At 43.4% G+C, this 21,589-nt stretch overlaps 1 protein-coding gene across 3 annotated transcripts in view; it reads right to left on the minus strand.

Moving 5' to 3' along the window:
- The window catches only part of LOC149822468 (histidine--tRNA ligase, chloroplastic/mitochondrial-like), a 78,029-nt gene that overhangs the window by 48,649 nt on the left and 7,791 nt on the right, over nucleotides 1–21,589 (minus strand). For all 3 annotated transcript variants that reach the window (XM_089981553.1, XM_089981552.1, XM_089981551.1), the window contains exon 6: nucleotides 20,825–20,917. In XM_089981553.1, the coding sequence (XP_089837679.1) occupies nucleotides 20,825–20,917 (93 nt within the window). The remainder of the gene's footprint in view (nucleotides 1–20,824; nucleotides 20,918–21,589) is intronic.

Here is a 21,589-nt window from a genome sequence, read left to right on the forward strand (position 1 = left end):
AAAGGTATCATTTGCATTTTTCCAAGTATACAATCTTCACATACAAAATTTTTATCTTTACAAAAAAAATTTAAAAATGGAAAAAGAGATAATTTGGACATACTTGGGTGTCCTAATCTTTTATGCCAAAGATCTACATTAATGTCTTTGATATGATTACAAAACGAGTATTTTGGTAAACACGGAAAATCCATGTAGTAAAGATTTCCTCGTCTATGGCCTTGCCCAATCAGCTTCCCTGACTGGAAATCTTGCACCCAACACGCCTTAGATGAGAAGAATACTTTACAACCATAGTCAGCAATTTGAGACCAAAAAAAGATTTAAATCCAGTTTGGGAATGACTCACTTTTGGAACAAAGAATTTTTTTGAAATATCATCAAGGTTTCCTAAGCTTTTGTCTTTAAAGAGGTACCATCGACAGTTGACACACATGAGAAATATGATTTAGTACAATCGGATAATAGAGACTCATTATGAGTCATGTGGAAGGAAGCACCCGAGTCTAGAATCCAAGACGTCTTACCTGGAGGAGACGAAGAAGAGATGGCAAGCCTGGATGTAGAAGGTGTAGCCTTGAGAAGTCGTGAGACGACTTCTGCTATTTGAGCAAGATTTAATTTATTGAAGTTGCCCCCTTTTCTTGATTCTTGAGGTTCTTCACTTAAGGCGGCCACCTTTTTAAATTTGGGGCATTCTGATCTTATATGTCCGGGTTTCTTACAATAATGACAAATAATTTTACCTTTGTATCCTCCCTTGTGCCTTCCCCATTGAACTTCTTTTCAAAGTGAGGTGGTTTATATCAGAGTTACTTATATGCCTAGGTAAGTGGAGAAGCGTGCTTCCCCAAAACGCACTTCCGAAACGCGTGAGGAAGCACCGTTTTTTTAATGGAAAGCGTGCTTCCCATCACGCTTCCTCCTCGCTTCCCCGTGCTTCCCCCCTCGCTTCCCTCATTTTTCCATTTTTTATTTTTTATTTATTTTTTCTCTCTCTTTTTTCACTTCCCCCTCGCTTCCTAGGTCGCTTCCGGTTCGCTTCCTAGGTCGTTTCCAAGACGAATTTTGATTCGCTCCTAAATCATCCCACGCTTCCCGCTTCCTAAAATTTTGAAAGTGCCTCTCTTCCCACTTTCGCTTCCCGTATCGCTTGCCATTCCCGCTTCCTCAACTGGCAACCATGGTTTATATGTTTTTACAAAATTTCCAGGTCTTGCCATGGCAAGGACCTCATCATTAGACTTTTGCATAAGTCTTGTCTCTTCTTAACAAATTTGAGCAAGGGCCTCACTTATAGAAGGAGAAGTGGTCCTATGAAGTAAGGAAGATCTTACTTGCTCAAATTTCGGTTGAAGGTCATAAAGAAAGGAGAAAAGATTTTCTCTTTCGATTTGGGTCATTCTCGTATCAATAGTTGAACATTCCCATTTTGATTCCAACATGGCTAATTCGTCCCAAATAAGAGATAAAATACCGTAAAAATCTCTTACACTTTTATCTCCTTGTTTTGAATTACGTACCTTATCTTGGAGATAATAAAGTCTAGCCATATCCTTTCGGATAAAGGTACTTCTTAGAAAGCTCCATGTGTCACATGCCTTCTTGAATTTGATGATATTGGTAGCAATCTTGAACTCCATGGTATTCATAAACCATGAGAGTATTTGTGCATTACTTGCCTCTCAATCTTTCAATTTATTTTGGTATTCTTTCAAGGCTTTTTTTTTCTTCTTCGGAGAAGGCTTTGACTTGATCTCCTTCTCTTTTAGTCAATTTGAGTTGTGGTTCACTAATAGAACCACTAACAAAACCCTACAGTTTTTTTCCTTTGATATGATTATTTATAGTCGTCGCCCACATCAAGTAGTTGTTTTCATTGAGTTTGTATGTCAAACCCATAATTTTTTTTTTTTTTAAAAATTTAATTGTATCGGACCAGGGCCGGGTCGGGTCGGGCCCGTCATCAATAGAGTTTTAATAACCCGACACAGGAGAAAGGGTTTTGAGAAAACCCTTTCCCCTGTGCGTCGCAACCCCTCCCGCGCCTGCGACTCGATAAGGGAAGCCAATCGAGGCTTCCCCGATTTTTCGCCCCGCGAGCGCTTTAAGAGCACTGTAGGGAGGGCGAGGGGAGGCACGCCTCCCTCTCGAAGCCCTTCGCTCCCCTCGCGACGACCCCCCTCCTCCTTTGATGTGCACGCCGCCGACGTCGCCGCCGCAGCGACAACCACTGCCGACCGACAACGTCGGCGATCCTATTCCCAGGTACGCCATTCTCCTCCCTCTTCTTCGCTCTCTTCCCCCCCCCCCCCCCTTCTCTGTCACCTCGCCGGGAGACCGACAGGCGGCGCACGGCCCCTGCCCCCCCCCTCTCCTCTACGGCCTGCGAAGGGGTCGGCAGGAGGTTGGTGGCTCCTGTCACCCCGGTCTCTCTCTCTCTCTCTGGCAGGGGTTCGTCCCCCTGCCGCCTCTCGATCTCCGGTAGGCAGGGGCAGTGCCCCTACCGCTTCCTGTTTCCTCTCGGCTATTGGCAGAGGTTGGCCCCTGCCACCTTGTTGCTGTCGGCAGGGGCTCAGCTCCTGCCGCTTCGTTGTTGTCGGCAGGGGCTGGCCCCCTGCCGCTTCGGTGTTGTCGACAGGGGCTGGCCCCCTACCGCTTCGTTGCTGTCGGCAAGGGCTCAGCCCCTGCCGCCTCGCTGTTGTCGGCAGGGGCTGGCCCCCTGCCATCTTGTGGTTGTCGGCAGGGGCTCAGCTCCTGCCGCTTCATTGCTGTCGGCAGGGGCTGGCCCCTTGCCGCTTCGCTGTTGTCGGCAGAGGCTGGCCCCCTGCCGCTTTGCTGCTGTCGGCAGGGGCTGCCCCCCCTGCCGCTTCGTTGCTGTCGGCAGGGGCTAGCCCCCTGCCGCTTCGCTGCTGTCGGCAGGGGCTGGCCCCCTGCCGCCTAGCTGTTTTCGACAGGGGCTCATCCCCTGTCACGCCGCTGTTGTCGGCAGGCAGGGGCTCGCCCCCTGTCGCCTTCCTGATTTCGGCTACCAGGGGCACACCCCTGTTGCCTCTCTCTTTTTCGATCGACGGCCTGACTTTCTATTTCTCCGTATGATAAATAATGTAGCGTTGAATACTCACACTTTTGCAGACTTCGCATCGAACCCCGCTCTCGCTCCGCGGCCTGAGTCTCGTGTCATCTACACCCGTAGACGCACGCAGCTGCACGACATCCCAAGGTAGGGGAAAGTCGCACGAAGAGTTTGTATGAATGAAATAAGATATAAGGATTTTATGATCGAATGGTTTATTTTGGCATACATGCTTACCTATAGGATTACTTAACTGGTAATTGTCTGTGTTGTGTTTCCGCATCCGTATTCTTTTGAAATTACATGCTTATTGTGAGCTCTACGAGTAGACTCGTTGCTAGAAAGATATTATTACTGTATTTCCGCCTTGCTCACTGTTGTAAGTTACTGTAGATGCCTTACTGGTTATTGCCTGATGAATCTTGTATGAAACTTCTTGCTTCTTAGTATTCGACCATGCCAAGTATAATACTGATTTTATGAAACACTGTGATGGGTTATCTATCGAGAAACACAAGAACTTACTATCGTAATCAGACCTTAAGACAGGTATGATACAAATAGTACGGGAGGTCATTGAGTACCTCGAAGTGAACCATCAACACTTTATTGATATCAATGAGATAATACTGGCCTCCACAAGCCAATTGCTCAAAGAGCAATACATGTCATGTATGAACCAAAAGAATCATAAAACATTATATGTTGCCCTCTCATCGTAGTCGTACCTCTAGGTGGGTACGATCGTACTTTTGGACAAGTATGTCCCATGTGTGTTACGATGGTTGAGTGATGAGGTTGTAGCAACCTCGATGCGTGCATTTAGCACAATGCTGAGATCACATAAATGGTGACAATTCGCCTTCACAGGCAAGATGATCAAGTGGGTCTAATAGACCAGAGCATGTAGGATGGGGCGGCGGTTAAGAAACCCCCGTCGTACCCATTCGACCTTCACGGTTCATCAAGAGAGATGATGGATGGTACAAAAACTCTGATGGACAGGTTATTAACAACCACCCCACGGGCAAAAGACTCGGCTTCCCCAGTCATCGGAGTTAGGAGAATTGGGATTACCATAAATTATCCTAGGTGGTAACTCCGAGGCATGGTTTTAAAACTCGTCGAGTCAACTCGGTGACTCGGCTGACTCGGCTCGGCTCGGCCCTCCAACGAGTCAACTCGGCAAGCTAAACTTGTTCTGCGAAAACTCGGCCTTGACTCTGGCTGACTCGGGTTGACTCGGGCGAGTTTTGGACACTTTTTTCATTTTTCAAAGGCTATGGGCATTTTTTTCATAGGTAAGTGTTCATTTTTCAATGAACAAATAGCATAATAACAATAGGCTTACCAACTTAATATAAAATCACAAAATTAGTAAAAGTCAATCAAATTTCGCATGTCCATCTCATTCCTTTTGGTAGCTCCAGGTAAGGAATCAAACCCAGCACCCCTCAATGAACATAGAGTGAATCCACTAATCCAGCTAACATAATTGATCCCTCATGCAACCATCTCTGAGACCTACACAATAGTTGGCAGTCAGCCTATTCAAAACCAACAGCATAAAATGCCCACATTTATCATTATAATATATATACATCATAGCATTCTCATTATCCAAAGCTTATATGCATTTATGTGCAGATATATAAGGCATGGTCCAATCAACTCTACATCAGAAACACACTTACAAATATCAAGATCAAGTTCGATGTTCCCAAAAATTTGCAAGGATTTTCTGAGGCCCCAAAAATTTGCAAGGATTTTCTGAGGCCCTGCAACACAACAGCTATGTCCATATATTCAGGATGTAAACCATGATCGAGCATGGCTATTAAAGTTCTTGAAGCTAGTAATTAAGTCATTCTTTATATATTGTCTTAAAGACTTGCTCCTGCTTGTGTAGTTTCTTAAGTAAATGTGAGATTTGAATTAAGAGCATATTTACTTGATGTTATTTTACTTATTAATCAATTAAACTAGTAATTAAGTCATTCTACAAACTTTTATATGTTTAAATGACAATTTATATATTGTCTTTGTTTTAAAATCAAAAGTTAACAAAACTCGGTCCGAGTCACCGAGTTGACCCGCCGAGTCATGAGTCAATAAAGAACGAGTCGAGTTCCGAGTCACGGGTTTTAAAACCTTGCTCCCAGGTACTTCTGCAGAAGTTGGATGCATCCATGGGCCACGAATGCCTTTAGGGATTTACTCTCTTGGTCACTGACCGTCCCCTTAGGAGCGGACTCAGTCAGCCATCCGGGTTAATGAAAACACCTGACATAACAAACCCCCGGATCGGTCTCGGTTGTTTCTACGTTTCGCGTCTATGCGTACCCACAAGCTAGTTAATATCAGAATTTAAAGAATATCTTTTTGAATAGTTGTAGCTAATTGAGACTTGCACTGCTTGAAATGTTTCAAACAATAGCCCTTTGCACATATTACACTTGTTAGAATATATTACAACTGTATTGATTATTTTAATATAACAACTCTTATCTCATGAATGTCCTGTTTATTTTCATTTTACTTATCTATTCGTGCACCTACTGGTTTGTTATGAAACTGCCCATTTCATGGGCAGGTGATGAGTAGGACTTCTCAAGCGGCCGATGGCGTGGTGCAACATGGCTCAAGATTTATTTTCTTTCTACTGGGCGCTTGGCTCTGAGTCTTTTTCAGGTTTTCTTTAGATTATTGAACTTTGGGAAAATGCTCATTTTGTAATAAACTGCAAATTTTTAATCTATTGTCTTATTTCCTCAATCTCTTTAAGTTGTTGTTCATGTGAATGATGGTTTTTCAGCTAACGTACCCAGGATTGTTGACTTGTGCTCATTTCTAAATATCTTCCGCTGTCGCTTTTAAAAGTGAAAACTTTAAATCTTTGAAAGGTTTTTCGATAATGTTTTCGAAATCACAAGTCGAAATTTTGGGGCGTTACAACTTGGTATCATAGCCAGATCAGAAAGAGGTGAATCTTGACTATTGAGCACCCCATCGCGCTGTAAGTAAGTCTTTGATATTTTATAGCATGTTTAGACTAGATTATATTCTTGCTTCTATTCGTAGTATCGTTCGAAAGATGGATCCGTTTGCTGGTTATAGTGGTAGTCACCGTAAGGGCACGCGTAGGGTGCGTGGCCGTTCCGTAAGGGAGTGGGGCGGACATGGGATGTTCAAGGTTGGTTACTGGGCTAACCGCCCTCCTCTACCCATTTTTACGGATGAGCAAGGCTCCCCACTACCGATCGCTTACCAAATACCCTTGGCAGCAACGTGGGCTGAGGTGTATGTTCGAGAAGGTGGATTCTCGCCTTCGCATGTTCGGATGCACCATCAAACACCACAGGAGTCATCGAGAGATTTTGTTCCCCCTGAGTTAGCAGAGGAGTGTGTATTCTGCGGAGAATCAGGACACACCATGGATGCTTGCCTCCGCAAGGCCGAGCATGATGGCAGGATCGCAATTTCGACTGCAGGCGAGCAACCACCACCTCCAGCTGACCCAGTGGGCGGTGTATCACCCACATACACGCCTGCAACTGATTCGTCAAGTTATAGTCTTGGCTCACCGGAATATACTCCGGCGACGCCCCTCTACGGGCAGGAGACCTCCTACGGGTAGCCACTTCCCTTCACCCCTAAGCGCAGATTCAGGCGCACAGGCAATAGAAGGGAATATCTTAGGAAGTAATCTAGCCGTCCCTAAGAGGAGATAGCACTTAACACGTTTTGTTGGAGTCTGTGAACGCATTTATCATTACACGAATAGAACTTTTGGTTTATGTACCAGCACGGCTGGATTCAAAATAAATGACTTTCGTAATAAAGATCTATATTTTTACCTTTGCTCCTATACTTATGTCTTCTTGTACTTCTTCTGTATTTTTTACTCTTAACCTTGATTGCTTTTTAAGGATGACGGGAAACTCAAGCAACAGCATGGCTGATGAGTTGCGTGAGCAGAGGAGATTCATGATGGATACCCTCAACTCCTTGGTAGAGGCAATTCGTAACCAGGGTAGCCCCCAGCAGGATCCGATTTCTCTTGTTGGGAATACAACAACCGCTACATATGAAAAATTTCTGAAGCTTGACCCTCCTACCTTCTCTGACAAGGTTGACCCTGACTTGGCGAAGAGTTGGGTCAAAGAGGTGGAACGGGTGTTCCAAGTGTTGTCTGTTCCAGATGATAAGAAGACGATGTTCGGGTCCTTTCGATTAAAGGAAGACGCTCGCGAGTGGTGGGACACTACCCGAGAGGTTTAGTTCCCAGGTGCTGAGGTGATTCCTTGGGAGGCCTTTCGGAGAATTTTTCTCGGAAACTATTTTCCTCCTCATGCGAGGGAAAAGAAGAAAGTGGAATTTCTGGAGCTGTGCCAAGGCAGCTTAAGTTTGAATGAGTATATTTCCAAATTTCAACGGTTGGAGCGCTACTGTCCTCACCTGTTCGAGGATGATCATGAGCGGGCTGGGAAGTTCATTCGTGGTTTGAAGGAGGGACTCAGGCATAGGGTTCTCACCAGCATGCCCGCGACTTTTTTTGCGGCTGTAGCAGCAGCCACCCTACTGAACGAAGATTGGGAGCGTTCAAAGAGTGTTCAGGCGAAAAAGCCACCTGTGACAAGTGGTGATCAAAAGAGGACCTATTCCGGCGGCCCAGGGCAGCGGCGACCACTACCCGTGAAGACTGAGGGAGGGAAGAAACAGTTCCCTCCGGCAAAGCGCCAACGACAGCAGGGCCATCCACCGCCCAGACAGCCGTCTGGGGATAACTGCCCCAAGTGCAAGAGGCCTCACGTAGGACAATCTTGTCCGCGGGACACTGGCGGATGCCTGTACTGTGGCAAGATGGGTCATTTCATACGTGACTGCCGAAAGAAAGCAGCAGACGACCTTAAGCGAACCGGCAACGTATCTCAGCCTCCTCGACCACCTCATCAGCAACAACAGCGAGCACAACCAAGCAGTGTCAGGGAGCCGGGTCGAGTTTATGCAGCCACGGTCGATCAATTGACAAAAGGGGATCTCGTTCAAGGTACCATTCTTGTTGCTAGTCAAGCAGCTTTTGCACTCTTTGATTGTGGTGCTACACACTCGTTTGTTTCAGAAAAAATCGTAAAACAATTGCATATAACTGTAAAACCACTTGACAACGTTTTAGACGTGTATAACCCCATTGGGAAGAACACAGTTTACACCGCTTGCATACTCGAATTGGACGTAGTTGTGGCAGAGCGGCACTTGCCTGCTTGTGCTATCTTGCTTGAGATGACAGAATTTGACGTCATCCTAGGCATGGATTGGTTGCACAAGTATCATGCCAAGATATTTTGCCATGATGGCAAGATCGTTTTATCACCTCCAGGCTCTCCGAGAGTAGAATTCAGAATTCCCAGACATGTACTAGCAAGCCGGATGATCTCGGCGCTTAAGGCGCAAAACTTCTTGCGGAAGGGATACACTGCCTTTTTGGTTAGTGTTATCCAATCAGATCCAATGCCTATTCCCATTGGTGAGCTAGATGTTGTTCGTGATTATCCTGACGTTCTTCCTAAAGAGCTGTCAGGACTTCCACCGTCTCGTGAGGTAGAATTCAATATTGAATTGCTACCAGGTACGACGTCAATCTCTAAAGCACCTTACAGAATGGCGTCAGCTGAGCTTGAGGAGCTGAAGAAGCAGTTGCAGGAGTTGTTGGAACAGGGATTCATTCGCCCCAGCGTATCTCCTTGGGGAGCTCCTGTGCTTTTCGTGAAGAAGGACGGGACCTTGCGTCTGTGCATCGACTATCGAATACTCAACCAGGCCACAATAAAAAACAAGTAACCATTGTCGCGTATCGAAGACTTGTTCGATCAGTTACAGAAGGCTAAGGTTTTCTCGAAGATCGACCTTAGATCTGGATACCATCAACTCAGAATTAGAAATGATGATATCCCTAAGACTGCTTTTCGGACGAGATACGGACATTACGAGTTCATAGTCATGCCGTTCGGATTGACCAATGCCCCAGCAACTTTCATGGACTTAATGAATAGGGTGTTCAAGTCATTTTTGGACACCTTCGTGATCGTGTTCATCGACGACATCTTAGTGTACTCAGAAAGTCGAGAGCAACATCGGGAACATCTAACCATCGTGTTGGAGACCCTGCGAAAGGAACGTTTGTATGCCAAGTTCACTAAATGTGAATTCTGGCTCGAGGAAGTCGTGTTTCTGGGACACGTTATTTCTAAGGAAGGAGTGTCTGTGGACCCTGCAAAGGTTGAGGCTGTACTCAATTGGCAGCAACCAAAGAATGCACGTGATATCAGGAGTTTTCTTGGACTAGCGGGTTACTACAGAAGATTCATTCAGGATTTTTCAAAAATTGTGTTACCCCTGACGAAGTTGCTGAAGAAAGAGGCTAGATTCTTATGGGACGAGAAGTGCGAGGCGAGTTTTCATTTATTGAAGGAGCGACTTACCAGTGCTCCTATTTTGACCTTACCTTCTGGTAAAAGCGGATTTGTGATTTATACTGATGCTTCTGGGTCAAGCCTAGGGGTCGTGCTGATGCAGAATGAGAAAGTGATCGCTTACGCCTCTCGGCAACTTAAAATTCACGAGAAGAACTACCCAACTCACGATTTAGAGTTAGCTGCGGTGGTGTTCGCACTAAAGATATGGCGACACTACTTGTATGGGGAGCAGTTTGAAGCATTCACCGATCATAAGAGCCTTAAGTATCTATTTTCGCAGAAAGAATTGAACATGAGGCAGCGGCGTTGGCTAGAATTCCTCAAAGATTACGACTTCACCCTCTCCTACCACCTAGGAAAGGCGAACGTCGTGGCTGACGCACTCAGCCGCAAAGCACCGAAAGTTTCGATTAATGTCTTATTTGCTGGATGGAGGTTGGTCGAAGACCTAGCCTCTTGGGAACCTTTCGCAATCACTCAAGGTTCAATCGGTTTATCCCACCTTGTTGCTCAACCTGAGCTACTAGCGAGGATCATCAATGGGCAGAAAACGGATGCACGCTACGAGAAGTTGAAGGCTCAAGCGATACTGGCAGATACACATTTTCGTCTGAAGAAGGATGGAAGTATATGGTTGAAGGAGCGCCTTTGGGTTCCTGATGACCCGGTCTTACGAAATGAAATTCTTGCGGAAGCCCACAAGTCTAGATACACCATTCACCCTGGCGGCACGAAGATGTTCAAGGACCTACAGCGGAGTTATTGGTGGAACGGTATGAAGCGAGACGTGGCTGAGTATGTCTCGAAGTGTTTGACGTGTCAGCAGATCAAGATCGAGCACCAGTGACCCGGTGGGGTCATGCAGCAGATAGAGATCCCTCTATGGAAGTGAGAAGATGTTACTATGGACTTCATAGTTGACCTACTGAGGACGTGGAGGAAGCATGATGCGATTTGGGTGATCGTCGATAGACTCACCAAGTCTACTCACTTCCTACCTATCCGCCTCAACCAATCGTTAGATAGTCTCGTTGATCTCTATGTTAGAAAGATTGTGAGACTGCACGGTGTTCCGGTCTCGATTATCTCCAATCGTGATCCTAGATTCACTTCAAGGTTTTGGGGAGAACTTCAGCTGGTTTTGGGCACAAAGTTGAAGTTCAGTACCGCATTTCACCCTCAGACTGACGGGCAGTCGGAACGTACGATTCAGACCTTGGAAGACATGCTTCGAGCTTGTATGATGGACTGGAAGGGGGAGTGGGATTCTCACCTCAGTCTGGCGGAATTCGCGTATAACAACAGCTATCATGCGAGCATCGGGATGGCCCCATACGAAGCTTTGTATGGGAGGTCGTGCCGATCACCTGTCTACTGGGACGAGGTTGGCGAACGAATATTGGAGGCACCTATAGTTTTGCAACACTATACTCAACAAGTGCAAATGATTTGTGAACGACTCTGTACCGCTCAGAGTCGGCAGAAAAGTTATGCAGATAGACGCCGACGAGAGCTTACCTTCGAAATTGGCGAGATGGTTTTTGTTAAGGTATCCCCAACGAAGAGTGTATTTCGGTTCGGGAAGAAGGGAAAGCTAAGTCCTAGATACGTCGGACCGTTCGAAATCCTGGAGCGAATTGGAGAAGCAGCTTATCGCGTGGCGTTACCTCCTCAGTATGCTCAGATCCATAACGTTTTTCACGTATCCATGTTGTGGAAGTACGTTCACGATCCTTCGCACATCATTCATTATGATGATGTGGACATTAGAGGGGACTTTACATTCGAAGAAAGACCTATGGAGATCGTCGATCGTCGTGACCAAGTGCTAAGATCAAAGACCATTTCCTTTGTAAAGGTTCGGTGGCAACATCATGGAATTGACGAATGTACTTGGGATCCTGAGAGCGATATCAGGGAAAAATATCATGACCTGTATTTTGACTCTTCAAGGCAATAAATATTTCGCGGACGAAATTCTTTTAAGAGGGATAGGATGTAAAACCCACAGTTTTTTTTTTAAAATTTAATTGTATCGGACTGGAGCCGGGTCGGGTCCAGACCCGAGCTGGGCCCGTCATCAATAGGGTTTTAATAACCCGACACAGGAGAAAGGGTTTTGAGAAAACCCTTTCCACTGTGCGCCGCAACCCCTCCCGCGCCTGCGACCCGATAAGGGAAGCCAAACGAGGATTCCCCGATTTTTCGCCCCTCGAGCTCTTTAAGAGCACTGTAGGGAGGGTGAGGGGAGGCACGCCTCCCTCTCGAAGCCCTTCGCTCCCCTCGCGACGACCCCCCTCCTCCTTTGCTGCGCACGCCGCCGACGTCGCCGCCGCAGCGACAACCACTGCCGACCGACAACGTCGGCGATCCTATTCCCAGGTACGCCGTTCTCCTCCCTCTTCTTCTCTGTCTTCCCCCCCCCCCCTTCTCTGTCACCTCGCCGGGAGACCGACAAGCGGCGAACAGCCCCTGCCCCCCCCCCACCCCTCTCCTCTGCGGCCTGCGAAGGGGTCGGCAGGAGGTTGGTGGCTCCTGTCGCCCCGGTCTCTCTCTCTCTGGCAGGGGTTAGTCCCCCTGCCGCCTCTCGATCTCCGGTAGGCAGGGGCAGTGCCCCTGCCGCTTCCTGTTTCCCCGGCAGGCAGGGGCTCCCCCCCCCTCCCCCCCCCCCCCCCCCCCCCCGCTGCCTCTAGGGTTTTGGCACGTAGGGGTAATGCCCCTGCCGCCTTCCTATCTCGGCTGGCAGGGGCGATGCCCCATGTTGTCCTTTGTTTTGTTGGGTAGGCAGGGGCCCGCCCCATGCCGCCTCTTGGTTTCTGGGAAGACAGGGAATATCCCCCTGTTGCCCCCTTGGTTCTCGGCACGCAGGGGCTTGCCCCCCTGTCACCCCGTCCCGACGCAGGGGCTTGCCCCCCTGTCAACCCATCCCGATCTCTCTCTCTCTCTCTCTCTCTCTCTCTCTCTCTCTCTCTCTCTCTCTCTCTCTCTCTCTCTCTCTCTCTCTCGGCAGGGGTTGGCCCTTGCCGCCTCTCAGCTGTTGGCAGGGGCTCAACTCCTGTCGCTTCATTGTTGTCGGCAGGGGTTGGCCCCTTGCCGCTTCGCTGCTGTCGACAGGGGCTGGCCCCCCTGCCGCCTAGCTGTTTTCGACAAGGGCTCATCCCCTATCGCCCCGCTGTTGTCGGCAGGCAGGGGCTCGCCCCCTGTCGCCTTCCTGATTTCGGCCACCAGGGGCACACCCCTGTTGCCTCTCTCTTTTTTGATCGACGGCCTGACTTTTTATTTCTCCGCATGATAAATAATGTAGCGCTGAATACTCACACTTTTGCAGACTTCGCATCGAACCCCGCTCTCGCTCCGCGGCCTGAGTCTCGTGTCATCTACACCCGTAGACGCACGCAGCTGCACGACATCCCAAGGTAGGGGAAAGTCGCACGAACAGTTTGTATAAATGAAATAAGATATAAGGATTTTATGATCGAATGGTTTATTTTGGCATACATGCTTACCTATAGGATTACTTAACTGGTGATTGTCTGTGTTGTGTTTCCGCATCCGTATTCTTTTGAAATTACATGCTTATTGTGAGCTCTACGAGTAGACTCGTTGCTAGAAATATCTTATTACTGTATTTCCGCCTTGCTCACTGTTGTAAGTTACTGTAGATGCCTTACTGGTCATAGCCTGATGAATCTTGTATGAGACTTCTTGCTTCTTAGTATTCGAGCATGCCAAGTATAATACTGATTTTATGAAACACTGTGATGGGTTATCTATCGAGAAACCCACGAACTTACTATCGTAATCAGACCTTAAGACAGGTATGATACAAATAGTATGGGAGGTCATTGAGTACCTCGAAGTGAACCATCAACACTTTATTGATATCAATGAGATAATACCGGCCTCCACAAGCCAATTGCTCAAAGAGCAATACATGTCATGTATGAACCAAAAGAATCATAAAACATGATATGTTGCCCTCTCATCGTAGTCGTACCTCTAGGTGGGTACGATCGAACTTTTGGACAAGTACATCCCATGTGTGTTACGATGGTTGAGTGATGAGGTTGTAGCAACCTCGATGCGTGCATTTAGCACAATGCTGAGATCACATAAATGGTGACAACTCGCCTTCATAGGCAAGATGCTCGAGTGGGTCTAATAGACCAGAGCATGTAGAATGAGGAGGCGGTTAAAAAACCCATATCGTACCCATTCGACCTTCACGGTTCATCAAGGGAGATGATGGATGGTACAAAAACTCCGATGGACAGGTTGTTAACAACCACTCCACGGGCAAAAGACTCGGCTTCCCCAGTCATCGGAGTTAGGGGAATTGGGATTATCATAAATTATCCTAGGTGGTAACTCGCAGGTACTTCTGCAGAAGTTGGATGCATCCATGGGCCACGAAAGCCTTTAGGGATTTACTCTCTTGGTCACTGACCATCCCCTTAGGAGCGGACTCAGTCAGCCATCCGGGTTAATGAAAACACCTGACATAACAAACCCCCGGATCGGTCTCGGTTGTTTCTACGTTTCGCGTCTGTGCGTACCCACAAGCCAGTTAATATCAGAATTTAAAGAATATCTTTTTGAATAGTTGTAGCTAATTGAGACTTGCATTGCTTGAAATGTTTCAAACAATAGCTCTTTGCACATATTACACTTGTTAGAATATATTACAACTGTATTTATTGTTTTAATATAACAACTCTTATCTCATGAATGTCCTGTTTATTTTCATTCTACTTATCTATTCGTGCACCTACTGGTTTGTTATGAAACTGCCCATTTCATGGGCAGGTGATGAGTAGGACTTCTCAAGCGGCCGATGGCGTGGTGCAACATGGCTCAAGATTTATTTTCTTTCTACTGGGGGCTTGGCTCTGAGTCTTTTTCAGGTTTTCTTTAGATTATTGAACTTTGGGAAAATGCTCATTTTGTAATAAACTACAGATTTTTAATCTATTGTCTTATTTCCTCAATCTCTTTAAGTTGTTGTTCATGTGAATGATGGTTTTTCAGCTAACGTACCCAGGATTGTTGACTTGTGCTTCTTTCTAAATATCTTCCGCTGTCGCTTTTAAAAGTGAAAACTTTAAATCTTTGAAAGGTTTTTCGATAATGTTTTCGAAATCACAAGTCGAAATTTTGGGGCGTTACATTGTAGGTGATGACGATGGCGGACTCTCTTTCCCCCATAATGAATGCTTGAGTTTAGAATAGAGGAGATAGGGAATGATCAATGATCAAAGAACACCTCCCTCGTGAGATTCTCCTTCTTTCAAGAGCCTAGCTCTTATACGTAATGAAACAAGGTACAATGAAACAATAGTGAAACAAACACATACTATCTTAAAAGAGATAAACATAGCAAACAACACAAGAGGCATACAAGCCTATAAGATGGAAAAGAACTCTAGAGAAAACCCTCAAATGCTTCTAAGAGCATTAAAGAATAACAAGGGAGCAGTCCAGCTCTTTGGACCGCCTTCCAACAGTCATTATTATGACTGCCTCCCAACAGTCATGACTGTTGTGCCCAACAATTATATTATGACTGTTGTGCCTAAGGTGATTTATTACAATGCTAAATTATATTTCAATCCCTAGTGGATTGTACTATATGATAAAAGATAGAAATACCCTTATCGGGTATTTGAATACAATTTTATTTTTAACAGGGTGATACCCCAAATAAAAAAAACATAAAAAACATAATAAGAAACATGTATACAACAAAAAATCAATCAACAATAAACAATAGACATAATATGTTGTTGAACACTATAAAGCAATTATATTAGATAACCTTAACTTGCTCAAACAAATTAAGAATAAATTAACAATTGAATAAACAAACAATACAACTAACAATGTAAAGTCTTCTTCTTCTTCTTCTTCTTCTTCTTCTTCTTCTTCTTCTTCTCAACAATAGATATAATACAAGCAATAGACACATAATATGTCTTCTTCTTCTTCTTCTCAACAATAGATATAATACAAGTAATGAACAAATAACATGTTTTCTCCTCCTTCTTCTTCTTCTTCTTCTTCTCCTCGAAGAAGAAAACAAATGATGTCTTCAAAAAAAAAAATAAAAACTTAGGCGGTCGCAGCCTAGGCGGTAATATAGAACCCCACCACCCAAACTTGAGTGCCCAAGCGGTGGACTTGCACCTATGCAGTCTGCGCATAAAATGCAAACTGCATATGGCGCTGGGTGCCATATACATTGCCAAACTCACATTATGTGCGCTGGCTGCCATATACATTGCCAAACTCACATTATGGTTGCAAATACATGGCTAAAAAACACATGTAACGGTTAGGGAGTTAAAAGTAAGAGTCATGGCAAAAAAAAGAAAGTCATGGTGCTTAGGTTAGAATGTTAAAACGACATAGAATAACATCAACGTGCCTGCAAAAATAAATGTCTAAAAAAATATAAAACCCCATGTTATGGTTAGGGATATAAAGCCCGTGAGTGACTCATGGCTAGTCAAAGTGCTTGGGCTAAGAGTGTTGAAAATAAATAAAATAATATCAACGTGGTTGAAAATAAGTCAATAACAGACCTTGGGTAGGTCTCACATTTATGGAAAATAAAAATAACGACAGCTTTGAGTAGGTCTCAACGTCCAGCTCTCAAATGGAAACTATTAAAAAGAAAACATAGGTGGAAAACTATGCATATTATTTCCGATTCAACCAACATACATAAAAGAAAAAATTTCAAATCATAATAGCACTAAACAACGACAGCATGATTAAACAAATTTTATTTTTTTTGATGAATGTTCTAAGTAAGCAATTCCTATGGAAGTGGTAAAGGACCTTACCTTGTCAACCAATCAACAAAAAAAAGAATGAAATGCAAAGTGGTCTTCTTCCCTCTACCAACACATTGTATAGAGGGTTAAAAATTGTAATCCCATAGATAATCTCATATGTAAATATCCCATAATATGTAATCTTTTTTTTAGTTTAGTTACAATAGCATAGATTAGTTAGGTTTTTACTTTTTAGTTTATTTTTCATTTTTGGACATAATATACAGCTTTTGCTTTTTGACTAAGTCAAAAAGCAAAAACTGGACATAATATAAACCTTTTGCTTTTTGACCAAGTCAAAAAGCAAAAGTTGTGAGAGTGGTTGGACACTCCAACGGCTCTATTTAGAGCTGTTGGAATGTCCAACAACTCTCTCTTGCCCTCTCTTTTTGTGTATATATATGGGGAGTTACCCCATTGTATTTCATCTTGTGTATGTGAGTTTTGTCCCGCTTAAATGAAATCAATTCTTCACTTTTTCATTTGGAATCTCTCTTTTGAGTATTTTGTGTGTGAACCCTAGTGGTTCTTTAAGTGTTTGCCTTGTGTGTTAACCTTTATGGTTCTTGAGAGAGTTTATTCGTGAGGAAGCATTTGAAGTCTGTTTGAGGATTTCATTTTCTTATATGGTATCAAAGTAAGGTTGAAACAATTAAGATAAGTTATTTTGGTGCATTGGGAAACGTGCCACACAAGTTTCTTGCAAGTGCCACACAAGTTTGGACAGGTACGTCACATTGGTGTTACGATGATCGGATGAGAGGTCTGTGGTAACCTCGAAACGTGTTTTGTCACCTTATTGTAATCATGTAATGTTGATGATCGCCTAACAGGCAAGAGGCTCGTGAGGGTCTTAAGGGACCAAAGCATGACAAATATGAACTTGAATAATTGCATTGTATACTTTTACAAAGCAGATGTATTGGGGATTTCATATGAGAAATCCATTATTCTCTCATCGTGGTTGTACTTTTGAACAGGTACGTTACGTCTTACGATGAGTAAGATGAGAGGTTCACGTTTACCTTAAACGTGCAATAGCGCGTATAACTCACATAATGGTGATGGTTTTGCCTTCACAGGCAAGATGCTCGAGTGGGTCGAAAGACCAGAGCATGTAAAACGAGACGACAGTTAAGAAACCTTCGTCATACTCGTTCGACACGGTTTGTCAAAAGAGGGGATGGATGGTACAAAACTCTTATGGACAGGCCATTAATGGCAATTACTGGCAAAAAACTCGGTTTCCCCAGTCATCGGAGTTAGGGGAAAAGGGCTACAAAAGATAGCTTTCAAGCACTTCTGCAGAAGTTGGATGCATCCTTTGGAACAAGTGGAACGAGTGGCCTTTGGAAAATTCTCTCTCGGTCACCGACCGTCCCCTTAGGAGCGGACTCAACTAGCTATTCAGGGTATTGAAATACATGGCATAATAGATCCCCGAACTAGTCTCAGTTGTTTCTATGATTCGTGTCTTGCACGTTCCCGCCTGGCCAGCTAATATCGAAACATAAGTTAAACTATTCACTTTATTGAGATATGTGTGCTATGACATGACTTGCTTAGTTCAGCATACTACTCGTTGAATTATGCACGCTTGTTGTAGCGTTACACTAGTTCTTTGCTAGTAATAACTGGTTGCTCGTACTAGTTAAATGTTTATGATAATGGCATTATGCTGGTGACAATATGACACATGTGACATGCTTTACTACTTGGTCGAACTATTTTGGCTTGTCATGTGATTGCTTACAGCTCGTAATCTATGAACTGGTTGCATCTTAAGACTAATGTGACTGCTTACAGCTCGTAATCCATGAACTGTTTACAACTAGGACTAATGTAGCTGCTTGTCTTATAAGTTGCTTACATCTTTTGATTAGTATAAATGTTGTCGTATGATTGCTTACCGCGTGCAACTTATAAACTGCTTGTTGTGCAATTGCTTACACCTTATGAGTTAGGTAGTTACTTATCATAAAATCGTGTATACCTTGTGTAGCTCACTTGATTTTATGGATAATTGCTCACCTTGTAAACCTTTATTTGTTTGCATACTCGATTGTTCATGTTAAAAATGCTTACTCATTTGCATAGTCTATTGCATATGTTAAATATAACTCATGACTTATATTAGTTCTATATTGACTCTCTTGCGTAACTACCTGTTTTCATGAAACTGACCCATTTCATAGACAGGTGGTGTACAGGTAATACAGCATGCGATGGCACGATAGCATGATGAAATCAAGATGAGACTCTTTCTCTGACGTTTCGCTCCCGAGGATATTTCGATAAATTTGCATAAAGGTTTTCCTAGAAATCTCTCTTTTGTACAAGTCTTAAACTGCATTTTCATAATCTCTTTGGTTTCTTAAAATCTACGAAGTTTCAAATCTATTTCTCAAGTAAAGTTTGCGTTGTAATGCGGCGAAGGTCCATTGACTTGCTATTTCAAACACTATTTTTTGCTGAATTATTATTTAAAAACTTTGATTAATGATTGATTACAAAGCTTCCAAACTTTTCATAAAAAGTTACAAGTCCTGGATTTTTGGAGCGTTACAGCCTCCTTGTTTCCTCCTTTATGTTGTATGGATTGCTCTATAAATAGAGCATGTTTGTAAAGTGTAAAGTATGCTTTTTAGCATATGAGTTGTGTATATAAAAAGACTTATTTTTCTTGTATTCTTGTGAGATTTATTCTCTTTGTGGGATTGTATAGTCCATTAGAGGCCATATTGTGATTGTGCACTTGTGTAGCCCTTTGTTGGCATTGTGACTGTGCACTCCTTGTTTCATTTCAAATATGTCTCTAAAAATACTTCTCGAAAGGCTTCCCAAGTAATGTGATCAACCCCGGTGAATCTCACCTCCCGAACAGTATCCCACCACTTTTTGGCATCCCCTTTCAGGCGGTAGGTGTCAAAATCAGTTTGCCTCTCCTCGGGTATGGGCAACAATCAAAAAGCACGCTCGATCTCTTTGATCCAGCTTTCTGTGGCTTCAGGGTCAACCTTCCCAAAAAATGTCGGTGGGTCAAGTTTCAAAAAGTTCTTATAGGTCGCTACACTAGGGTTATGGTTCACACTTGCAGGCAAGTGTTAGCCATTCTGGTTTTGTATATGAGTATTGACCGTTTGAGCCAGGGTGTTGAGGGTATTCATTATGAAGTCCCTCTGTTTCTACCATGGATCCGCATTCACACGACACGACATCTACAGATCAACCTAGCAAACAGTTTATTACGATATATCATTGAGTCAAACCTAGCCCCTTAGGCTTGATCCCATATTGAAAATCAAATCTACGAATAGGTTACACTACGTATAGTATATCAACAAGGACACAATTGCAAGTATATAAGTCACAAAATACCTCTTAATGGTGATGCAAAAACTGCTTATGAAGTACGAATTTATGAATCACAAGGTTGTTTCTAAACCTTGCTCTGATACCAACTCTATATTGACCCCAAATTCACCCTAGAAAATACATAAATTGTTTTTAAAGGAAGTGAACCGACTCCAAAACTAATCTATGGTCCTACTCCAACCATACCAAGTACTAGACGACCAGCTTGAGCGCAAGCGCGAGCATGTCTTAGCCTCCAAGTACCAGGTCTAGTACGGAACTACCAAAGACAAGAACTCTTTGTCAAAAACAGAAATACAACTTTTTAATTAAATGCAGAAATCATCCCACGGATCTTAGGTCCATCAGAGATTAATATCTACCACACCAACTATACATTTCAAACCATAATTTAAAATGAAATGATTCAAACCATAATTAACTTAAACTTTAAATTCACTAGTTTAAAATTCAATTCATCACAAACGTTTAGAACTCAACTACTAATTCATAAACATCGCCACTCCCAGCAAACCAGTTTCGCCATCACGCCGCTAGGCTAAACCTGAGCCTCATTATCTGAAAATGTTAAATATAACGGGTGAGAACTCACAGTTCTCGTACGAAATTTTAAATTATCCAATAGTAAAGGATAAAGCATAATTCAACCAAACATGTAATTCAAAAAACAGTTACGTATACATAACAATTCAGATATGACATAACAATCCAGATATACTTGCATACAATGTATTCAACATACTTGCATAATCAATGCATGCACAATGCATGTATCAAGGCATATATGATGCATGAACAAATATCAATGCATGTTACATGTATAGTTTTTATCTCCATATTGACACTTTCCAAAACCATCAATGACTTTCACTAGAATGCAAAATATCTTTTATCTTTAACAAATCAAAACAAATAGTGACTCCCTGCATAGACTGATAATCACCTGTTCATTGATGCTTTATGCAAATATGCACACACACACACACATGCACACTCTGTAGCATGTGCACATGACAAGTGTATTCAGCCTAAATCATAGGTAAAGACATTAGAATGTATACCTTGCGACTGGAGACTTTGAATCCAACATGTGATGATGTTATTCTGAGCTGCTTGAATAAAGTCACAATGGCAAAAATGAGTTCTGCTTCAGCCTGCTAGTGAAACAAGAGCATAAGTTGGGCAACTCATGAAAATATGACAATGTTTCGAAACACTAGTTGATTCACAATTTTGGAGTTTGCTGGAAAATAATATCAAGATGCATGAGCAATAGAAACACAACTTGCTGGAGAAATTATGCACACCCAAAGCCCATGTGAGATATTGTAAAATAGACAGTAAATTGGTTATTGGAAAATTGTTCATTAACACTATAGTAACATGTCACCTATACTAATAGCTTTATTGTTTGTGAAGAGAAACAGAAAGGAAAAGCCTAGATCAAAATGCATAAAGCAAAGGAACTGTTTTGGGAAGATTTATGGGTCGTTCAAACATCACAATGCTTAAAGAGTGAGGAGAAACTTCAACTCAATAAGTATATTAGCATGAAGGCATAAGAAACAGTTTGATCCCATTACCTTAAAAGATTTTAATATATTACATGAATGGGCTCAAGAAGACTCTAGTTTGTTGACTAAAGAAGATGTGCAGTGAATTAATGTAGGAAAAACTATAGAGGTTGATAATGAAGAGGCCCAATATGTACGTCATGATGTTGATGAGTACAATCTATGTCACATAGGTGCGGATGCGGATGCGGATACGGTTGCGGATGTGGCGATACAGCACTTTAAAGAAACTTGGGCGCGGGGGTGCGGAGA

This window comes from Nuphar pumila, chromosome 11 (assembly GCF_984573655.1).
Source record: "Nuphar pumila chromosome 11, dmNupPumi1.hap1.1, whole genome shotgun sequence".
NCBI lineage: Eukaryota > Viridiplantae > Streptophyta > Magnoliopsida > Nymphaeales > Nymphaeaceae > Nuphar > Nuphar pumila.